This window comes from Aptenodytes forsteri, unplaced genomic scaffold, assembly GCF_000699145.1.
Source record: "Aptenodytes forsteri isolate BGI_AS27 unplaced genomic scaffold, ASM69914v1 Scaffold23, whole genome shotgun sequence".
NCBI lineage: Eukaryota > Metazoa > Chordata > Aves > Sphenisciformes > Spheniscidae > Aptenodytes > Aptenodytes forsteri.
Window position 1 is genome coordinate 2,509,909 of NW_008796043.1, and position 10,847 is coordinate 2,520,755.

The 10,847-nt window shown below is 39.1% G+C and overlaps 1 protein-coding gene across 1 annotated transcript in view; it reads right to left on the reverse strand.

Annotated features, from left to right (window-relative positions):
- Positions 1-10,601, reverse strand: part of MEP1B (meprin A subunit beta) — a 28,694-nt gene extending 18,093 nt beyond the window's left edge. Inside the window, exons 1-6 of the mRNA XM_009285658.1 lie at positions 10,539-10,601; positions 5,693-5,711; positions 5,457-5,507; positions 5,310-5,353; positions 4,225-4,303; positions 3,014-3,131 (exon numbers count right to left, since the gene is read on the reverse strand). Coding sequence (XP_009283933.1) covers positions 3,014-3,131; positions 4,225-4,303; positions 5,310-5,353; positions 5,457-5,507; positions 5,693-5,711; positions 10,539-10,601 — 374 coding nt within the window. The remainder of the gene's footprint in view (positions 1-3,013; positions 3,132-4,224; positions 4,304-5,309; positions 5,354-5,456; positions 5,508-5,692; positions 5,712-10,538) is intronic.
- Positions 10,602-10,847: the final 246 nt, after the last annotated feature.

The window sequence follows — 10,847 nt, forward strand, 5'->3', positions numbered from 1 at the left end:
TGGGCCCCCTCCCCCCCCCCCCCCGTTTTTTGTTTCTCTCTCTCTCTTCTTATTTTACTTTTCATTACAATTTATTATTTTATTTATTTAAATTATTAAATTGTTCTTAACTCAACCCTCGAGTTTTCTCACTTTAACCCTTCCGAATCTCTCCCCCATCCCACCGGGGGAAGGAGGGTGAGCAAGCGGCTGTGTGGTGCTTAGCTGCCAACTGGGGTTAAACCACGAGAGGGCTGTAAGTAGATACGTGCCATCAGTAGCGATGATGCCATCTAGAAATCCTATTCTCTAAGAGCCAACGCTTATTTCAGGCACATTTTTATACTAATGGCCTGCTAGTAAATAACCTCCCATAGTATCACACATCACCAGTATCAGCACACAGATGCTTTGACTTACCAGCACCAAGCTGGTTAGCCAGGGATCTGTATCAATCCACTTCTGCATGGGTTCCCTTTGCTATGTGCCACAGTGGCAAAGAGCTGAGGTGAACTCCTAGATTTCCATGAACACCTGATGTCCCATGTGGAAATACTAGAGATGGGATTGATCCTCCCTGGTCTGCTAACCATTTGACTCTACCACACCACGTGAGTTTTCCTGCTGAATGAGTCCTGCTCTTTGTGAGAAGAGCAGGGAGAAATGGCACATCCATTGCAGAATGCCATCCCAGACTGTTCTGTGAGCTTTGCAGGCACCTGCCACATCTGATGTTCCTGCATTTCCATAATTCACAAGCATCCCTCATGTATTTTGCTCAGCAGACAGGCTGGAGTCAAGAAAAGGTCTTTAAATAGATCCACAGTCTAACCTCCGCTGCAGATGCATAGACCTGAATAGAGGGTGAGGTGAAAGGCTGTGTGCTAGAAAACCTTACACGTACCTCTACTCACTTAGCATTATAAATATATATATATGTGTAAACATAAAGCAGGCAGTAGCCAAGGCTTGGTCAATGGTAGATAAAGAATGTGGGCACGGAGAGGGCTCTTTGCATGGGGGTTGATGACACTGTGTATGTACATCAGAGACTACAAATGTATTTTTACACAGGGCAGTCCACACAACAAAATGGCAGCTGGTTTCTTTTGTGGCTGGCTTCATTTGAATTCAAAAGGACAATCCAGATGGGCACTTTATGGCCTACTACAAACCCTTGTGACACAAAGTTCCCCCACCTTCCTCTGTCTGTTTTATAGATGCAAGCCAAGATCGGAAAGGCAAAGATGACTTATCAGCTTTTTCTTGGTGCGATAAAACTTTATGAATCCGTCTGGTGTTACCAGGGACTTTGTGCTCCTGTCTGCACTGTACCCTCTGGACTGAGGTCTTTAGTCTGCAGTTAGAGGAGTCCTAGCTGATTAAAAAAAAATAGTTAGGAACGGCAGAGTGGAAATGGGTTGGTTGGTTTATCCACCTTTCACCTTGTCGCATTATATCGGAAGGGAGGAATGGAGTGAAAAGAAAGGCAGTTAATGCAGGGTCAGTCCTGATAATTTCTTTGTACAGCCCCAAGCTAGCTCACTGAAACTGGATAGCCGTTTTCAGGAGACTGCACCGTTTAGCTCCAATCTTTTAAAAAGTGCTGCTGAGCGTTAATTGTTTTATGGATGTGTCAGGTGAGATGATAGAAACATTTCAGGGCAAGCAACACACCAGGCAGTGAGGGCAAGATACGTTATCCCACTAGAACGACTTGCCGTCTTCATCAGCATGACTCATCTATTTTTAACAGACATATAAATGAAACATTGTGCAGAGGCCTCTTACTTGCCATAGGCTAAACATTGCGTTTCTTTTTCAGGTACAATTATTAGCAAATTCAATGCATACTTTATGTGATGAAGGACTAAAAAATTTAGCTACATGAGTTTTCCATTTGGCTCAGAAAGCCGAAGAGTCATTAGCACAGGAAAATGCATTGCTCCCTAAGTCTCCACTTATACATCTTTTAAGTTTGAGTTTCAATGTCATGTGCACAGCATGAAGAGTAGAAAATATAAGGAACCAGAGACCGAAGAAATTTTGAAACAATTATCTGCTACAAATATCTCAGAACAAGCCAAAGGGAAAGGGAAACATTTCTATTATCAGAAAATCTTTTCCCATTTATGAATGCATCCTCATATCAGGAAATGATTTTCTGAAAGTAAATTTCCTCACCAAGCTATCAAGCCTTCCCTGATCTTTCCTAACAGAGAAATGGTTCAGTATAGAGTGGAGAATGTATTTGTTCTTGTTGCATTGTTTTGACAGAGACTGTCTCAGAAAGGGAAGCAGCTGGGGTAATTTTTACTTCTTTACTGGAGTCTTATTTTGCAAAATTTAAGGTTGAATAGCATAATTATTCATCAAAAGAGGTAAATAAACTGAAACTTCTGTAAAATATCTCAGTGCTGTGCAGCATTTAAAAATATCACTGTTATATCTGAATGTTGGTGTGACATTGTTCAAATGCAATTACATTTGTTACAGTCAAACAAATCCATTGTTCCACAGTTAGAACTACCACTCTGAGCAACCTGATCTAGTTGAAGATGCCCCTGCCCACGGCAGGGGGGTTGGACTAGATGACCTTTAGAGGTCCCTTCCAACCCAAACTATTCTTTGATTCTGTGATTCTATATTTCCACTGGGATTTTTTTTTTTCTTCTAAAAACTAAGGTATACTAAGAATGACCATTTGAAAGTGACACTCCGTATATCCAAAGATCAGTCAAGAATATAATTGGCTTGTTTCGGATATCTTTTACCATGCCCAGAAAATTACCTCTTAAAGGACTTTATTACCTCTTATATTTAAAAATAAGTATCAGCAAGAAATTGTTCATTATTACCTAGGTAATACCTGTTTTGGAAACTACTACAATTTCCAGTTAAAAAAAGGCTGGAAAACCAGACACAACAAAAATACAAAACTGTGATCAGATATATGAGTTTTAGAGTGAATACTGGCCATGAAAATAACATGTAGCCAAACCGGATGAGAGTTATTTTACATTACTCCTCTTACCCACTTCCTTTGAAGACAGATATGTAATTCTTCTCCCCTTCCCAAGGTTTGAAGTCAATACAGGTTTTCAGTCGGTACTGTTCAAATGCCTTGAGGATGAGCCCCTTAGCATTCATTTCTGCAAAGCAAACAGTGTTCTTGTCAATACTGAGCCAATAGGTTTGTACTATTATCCGTATGGAGCAAGTCCTAAGGGTGGGTCTTGCTCCAGCAATCTTTGATTAAAATAAGCGGGCTTTTTGCTGAATTAAGACCTGGATAGGGACATAAAAAACATAAATTAGGCTGTTGTGACATTATATCTTCCTCTTGTTTTGTTTCCATGTAATTTTTCTTTGGTAGGTATGTATAAAATAGGACACGATGAGTATATAATGCACGATAGTGCGTGGTTCTTAATTTTGTAAATTCTTTCATTTACTTTGCTGAGATTTATGTGAGCAAGTATTAAATAAATAGGGAATGAAGACATCGGATTTCAGCTAGTGCAGACTGCAGGCTGCGGGTCTCTCACCGAACCTCTGCAGGACTTGAACTGCTAACGTTATGCCTGGGTTATCTCCTCTAAGCAACTTGCATGGTTTCAACCCCTTCAGAGGTTTAGATCTGACTCTAAACTGGGGGTGGGTGATTTTTTTTTTCCCCACATTGTGTAGTAAGGGCACAGTCTCCCCATGTGGCATACAGTGAGAGCTCAAGCTCCCTGTCTCACCGCTTGCCTCTGCCATGCAGAGCCACAGCCAAGTGGATTCAAAGGGATGGAGACAAGCTATGACCTGTCCCTGGCCCCACAACAGGGGATTCAGCAATGTGCCATTGCAAACTGCTTTGCCTGCCAGAATGCCAGTTTGCCATCAGTGCTGTAGATGATGTAAATGGCCAGGTAAGCTTTCTTGCTTTAAAAAGATCTTCGGTGCCATTTTTCCTTCTGCTTAGTACAGTTTCACGTCTCAGACATATGCTTTTAAAATCAAATCAATCTGCTGGGCCATAGCAATGGCAGGATAAGAACCATTCAGGAAAGGAGGTGAGAGCCAGCACCGACACCAAGGCGATATACCCTGCTTGTGCATACCCAGGCCCAGCCCTGCTGTGGGAAATGGCCTGCTCGAGACTTACAAGAGGAAAGGATGCCACGGTATCTTTATCAACCTGAATTTAACATTTCAATCTACATGACATACAGACATTATCACGGGCAAATACTGTACCCAGGCTATCATCAAGGACGTAGGGGATAACATGGGGCCACCGGTAGTTGTCACCAATGATGGAGTTTCGTTCCTGCATCTGAGAAAGAAAGTAAGTATGCAGTCCTCAGTAAAAAGCGATTTAGGATCAGGGACTACAATAGTGCTAAAGCAAAGCATGTCTCCTACAAGTCCATGTAATACATACAAGAAATCAAAGAGCTCAAAAACTTTGGAAGATCACTCAGAGGTCTAAGGCTTGGGTTTGAAATACCTTCACTCCCTTCTACCAGCGTCTCCAAATTCTGCAGCATTTTGTCCATACAAATTACCTGAGATTTTGATGCATGGGTGAGGAGAGCTTCAGCCCCTGTGTGAAGCATTAAGATCTAAAGTCCTGAAAACTGCAGAGAGATTAATAATTCTGTAATTTTTCATAATACAAGGGTTTGTTCCCATGCCTTTAGCAAGTGCTTTCCTTGCTTCCACTGATATGCCCAAGCCAAAGCAGTTCACCAAAAGGGAGAGTAAAACACTGTTGACTTTCAGGGGTACAAGACACTTTTGGGGTTTCTACTAGGAGATGTAACTTGCTATGTAAATATATAATTTTTAATTGATCAGATAGGGATACTGGACAGATGCTTTAAAATGTGGTATTACAAATCTAATTTTTCCATTAGTTTTAGTGAATCTACTTACATGATGAACGTTTTGCAGCACTGGTCTGTAAATTTAGTTGGCTCATAATAAATATTGTGCTGATAAATTAAGACTCTTTTATATAAACCTGTCTGGATGTGATCAGTGCTGCTGAATCTCTTAAAAGTACAAATATAAAAACCACAGTAAAGGAAACAAGAAGCTAATAATATTGACCTACTGGCTAAACCGACCTTATTCTGGATAATGTTTCTGCAGATGCATCCGACTCTTTCGTTGTCTATGACATTTGGTAGAAATCTACTCCCAAACATTTTCAGTTTATTGTTACGTAAAGAGCATTTGTTGTTAGTAGGAGCAGGATGCATCAATCATTTCCATGCCAGCGATAATTTACATTGCATAAGTCAATGACACATTTCTGGTTTTATATTTGAACTCACCCCGTCAAGTTTGATGTCTCCCTCAAAAAGATCTAGTCCTAAAGCTAAAGGGAAGAGGAGATTAATATTCAGTTATTGTATTGATCTGTGGCTACTGTAATGAAAATCACCCCAAAAAAATAAAAGAGAAACTGAATTTTAAAAAACCTTCATTGATGTCAAAGATGTCTTGATCAATTCCTCCATCTACATCTATTTCTGAAAAATAAAAAGACAAGTGAGGTAGGACATTAGCCCTTGCTGTTATCTTTATGAAGTGTGAAAATTAATGCAATAACAATAACAGTAATTATAAATCTGTATCTGTCCTAGCGATGTTTATGAGCAGCTGGTTTTGTTGACTGCCTCCCGTGCATACAAATAGATCTCTAAACAGAACTCACCAGTTGTCTCCAGAGCAGGCTGGGGAGGGGGAAGAAAAAAAGATATTATTAGAAAGACACATAATGAAATGCAGCTCGCGTTACTTTCTCAACAGTATTAGAGATGCGATTTAAGCTCAACTGACAGCACTTCGCGAATGGCTTTGTATTGGTTTGACTGCACACACTGCCTTCTCATTTGACTGGAAATGTTTATTTGCTTATGTGCTGGTTTTGTGTCCTCCCCAGTTCAGGTTGCCCAACAAGTAAGTCGCCCAGTACTGCTTCTGTGAAGTTTTCACAACTGTTTTTCTCTCACAACTCAGACAGTGCCTAAAGGTCTTTCACAAATGGGAAAAAAAGAGCCTATTATTTCTATTAAATCAAGTATCGTTACTAGTCAGGGACTGTACAGAACCTATGGAAGCTATGCTTAACTTCCCATCGTAAAGCTGAAGATGGGGGAATAGAATGAGTGGTCCGGCGTCACACAGCAAGTCTTTGAAGGACTGGGTACAGAGTCAGGTCACCTCAGCCCCAGGTCAGTGCCTTAGCTGGGCTCCGTTTACCTCAGCAACACCAACTCAAAGGCAGTTTGTTTCTGCAACGTGTAAAATCCGATACGTAAAATTCCATATTGGAGCAAGACCATAATGAGATGCCCATAGCACACTTTTCCGTGCCATAACATGCCTATAGAATATAATCTATAGTCTTTTATTGGACTAGACACTTCATTTTGGACTGGCTTGGACATACTTGACATAACACTACGCAACTACTTCTCACACAGTGAGTAAAATCATGAACAGCCTTCCTAAGCAATTGTTGCTGCGTGGGTTTTCCTGTTTCTCACCAGAAGTCTTGTATTCATATGTTTGAAAAGAAGTTCACAAACTGAAGGTAAAAAACACCTTAAATTCTAAGCTCTGACAATATAGGTTACAGATATAGCAAATGGTAAGATATAACAGCAATTCTGCAAAGCAGGGTGGGATTTTTACTTTTTTTTTTTTGCTATAGTTCCCCCCTCCCCCGACTGTTTTTCTTTCTCCATATAAATAATTTGCTATCTTTCATACATGCAGTTTTGCATGTAGGACTTATTTTTACCTCCATTAGAAGCAATGAATGGTACAAGGTCAGAATGTTGAAAAATGGCAAAAATCAAGTCCATGCAGTCCACAAGAATATTAATTGTGGTAATTTCTACCATCTGTATGATGGATAAGAAAATAGTATGGCCAGAATATTCAAAAGAGATTCAAATGCACATGTTCTTCTAGACCTGACTTTCGGCACATAATGATGGGAACAATTTTGAAGGCAAACATAACTGTGGGCCCTAAAACTGATGACATTCATATAAAAACTTTAACCAAATGCAGAAAAAAAAAACCCTTCAATGAAATTTCTTCATTTGGAAAAGGTTCAGAAAGAAAGCTTTGAAATTGTCAGAATATCCTATTTTGGGGTTTTAATGAGAGATTCATTTTCAATCTGAAATGACTGTCTTGTGAAAACTTAGGCAAATGGCAGGAAAAAATATTGTAAATACAAAAGCCTGAAATCTAAATTTATCATTTTGATTCACCTGAACTAAAATTAATTCAAATTGTTGCTTCACATTTTTTGTCAGATTTTGATCATTTATTCTGATTGCCTAAGAGGGGAAAACCATTTTTTGCCTAACCAAGTAGAGGCTATAATTTATAGGTTTAGGAGAGATAATGCCGAATTGGTATGAGCTGGCAGAATCAAATGCTTAATATCTAAATGTTACATAAACAGGCAAAGTTTTTAATCAACTTCTTCCTCTGCTGCTTAATTTTCTTAATGAAAACTACCACCCACATATGTCCTTGGCCCAGGCTAAAGGCAGGATTTTGACCTTGAAGTGTCAGTTACAGAGACCATTGAGTAGAATCTGTTTCCTGACCCGATTTCTCCTGAAATAGCCCTGTTTCAGCACTTCACAGTTTTGGGTTGTTTCGAAATTTGGTAGATTTTAAGATACCGGACTCTTAAAAACCCACTGTCGTTGTGGAAAAGTGACCAAGTCCATTGAAAAACTGTTTCCAGAGTTGGGCAGATGCAAATGCTGAAGGATTGAGTTTGATCTCACATTTCACCGAGTTAACTGGTATTATTTAGGTTTACATTGATACATGAGAAATAAGGATAGGGACTTCAGAAGAAAGAATAAGCATGTAACTGTACACAGATACAGTTTAATAACCCAAAATATCTTTTCCAGACAAATCATCCATAAATCTGAAACGTCAACAGATTCCTCTTGCATTCTGAAGTTTTATTGCACATATTCCCTCTCATTACATTTTCTTATCACTGGATACGTATAAAACAGTAACCAGTCCATGTATTCAAGTTTTGAAATGAAAGTACAGCTTGTAAAACAAGCTGAAAGCACACGGGCAAAGTGTGTAACACACATTTTGAAGACTTCATTTGCTTTTAAACTCCCACTCTCGCACAGATTTCTAGCTAATGTGGAAGAAAAAAATGACAAGTAAAGCTTGTAATATTCAAAAATTAAAATCACATTATTGTCTTTTCTGTTAAAGACTGTTGATGGAGGAGAAGAATCATACCCGTATATGTTCAATCCCCTTATAACCATTAACAGAGAGTAAAATATTTCTACAGTTTCAATATTTGTAAACTACAATGTTCCCATATCTACTAATCAGAAAACATAACTCTGCTAAAGGTAAAAACTGGCTAGCTCATGGAGAAGCTCCTCTGTCTGCAGCAAAAGCTCACAACCTGAAATCAGTGTAGCTAAGTCCAGCAGTACTTTTGGTGCATAAACCAAAATGTGAGTCCGTGGCTGAAGAATACCAAATTCAGCAATTGACTGAAATCCAGGCTGGTCCTCAGTGTCTGAAAACTGTCACTGAATGTTTTGCGCTGAAGGAATCCCTTTCATCACTCCTTTCCACTTCCTTCTCAACAAAACTAGGTCTTCAGTCCTGTGAATCTCAGGATTCAATATAGACAGTTTCAAAAGGAGTATTTCTGCGTATAAATATTACTCGTTTGAGTAGCAGCAGCTTTGGTCTCAATACCAGCCTGACAACTGAGACCTATATGATACATTTCTAGTCTGAAAGTTTTGTAAATAAATAACAGATTCACAGTTACCTTACCTCTGTCACATACAGAGGAAAGGTATATTACCTGCGGTATACCAAAGAGGAATCTAATTTAGTCTAACCAATGCTACTTCTAAATTACAGAAAATTCCACACACAAAAAATTCCGAGCATTTATAATATTAGTCCCTAACTTTGGCAAACAACATGGTTTATGTGAATTAAGTTACATTAAAGGTTGGTCAAACCATGGCTTGTGAGCACATTTAACTGGCAAATAATTCAAGTGCATCTTGAACGGGTGGGAAACATCTCGCCTATTTTATCACATAAAAACTAGGCAAGTAGACTCACTCGGTAATCAGTGGAGAAACAAATGAGTAATTGCATACATAATTCATCTGTCACTAAAATAGGTATGGCACCATGATGATGCCCTGGCATCTCCAGAAGATGATCCACCTCACCTAGCTTGGACATCTATTCAAGGATGTGATAAATCACCCAATGAAAATTTCCCTGTCTCACCATGAACTTCAGATGCAGTATAATCGACCAGTTTAGATGAGACACCCTAATTTATCTGTGTTTTCTCCAGACTATATAACTGTTCAGTATTGGCAGAAGCTCTTCCTGGCCATAAGGCACATGGAAATAAAATAATTAGCCCTGGTGATCAGAAGCCCCTCTCTCACACAGGAGCTGGTTATTACGAGTCAGTTCCATGTGTGATAGCTTGTAGATGTTAGTAGCAGTCTGCATGCCTTACCAAGGCCTATAGAGGAAGCTAAACAAGCCTGAGACTTGAGTTTCCAAAAGGTTGGGAATAGAGGAACAGGTAATCATGATGGGCAGCGGATATACAAGGGAAGTGTGAGGTTGGGGTAGCGGGGGATACAGGAGGACTGTGGGAAACCTGGGGACATGAGGTTGAGCTCTTGACTTAGGGAGATGTATGAGCATGTGTTAGTGGAGAGGAAGAGGATACGACTGCCACAGGGAGGTACTGGAGCTAGATTCATAGAATCAGACAGTTAAGTTGCATAACATAAAATTGATAATGTTATTCCACTTAAGTAACATCACAATAAGTAATACCTCACTCTATAGATTACCCTGAAGCTATGAACAGCTGAAATGAACTTTCGACAACCTACTGGTTTTTGTTCTCCAGACTAATTATATTGTGTATCACCAAAATTCCTGGCCTCTACAATGTATTATCACAAGATGAGCAAAATGCTACATTTCACCACAAAAGACAGGAAATACAAAATCTCAGCTGTTACTTTTTTGGCATTAAATAGTTCAGCTGGATTGGAGGAACAGAGAACAGTCATTTACAAGTATATCCAGTGGCTAAAAAGGCATCAATTTCAACATCAATTATATTGTGTTATAGCAAAAAAAATCATATTTCCATTCAAATATGGAGTAGCAAAATAAATTTTAATACTTATCTTGAGTCTAACCCCAGACTTGCTATTCTGGTAACATTACTTTGAATACTAGTGGACATTTTGCTTAGATGGGGAATGCAAGATAAGCTCTTCCCACACATAGCCAGACCTATTGAAAATAGCAGCACTAAGACCCTGAGGAAACAGAAATCTTTCTCTCTCTTTCATGCAGATGACAACGGAATTCTTATTTTGCAAAAGCAACATACTTAAGTCTTTTCCTCTCAAACTCATCTTAAGCTGCATTGCTTACTCGATCATATAAAGAATATGCATTCTTTGTTTCCTTACCTGACTCCAGACCACCTGAAGAAGAAGCAAAGTTAGGAGTGCAGGCACAGAAAACCAGCCCATGTTGTTATCCAGTCAGCAGTTGTAGGGACAGAATTTCAGACCAACTTGGTATTTAAGACAGTAAATGTCGTAAATCAAAACCTTTGTCCTTTCATCAACAATTAACTTACCTACCTTTTTCTTGTCCAGTAAGTGAAGTCCATCATTACTATATTACAATAGCTAATATATTCTTTAACTATTTTTAAGCATTGCTGTGAGAAAAAGTATTGGACACAAATTGACATACAGGATGAAATGGACACA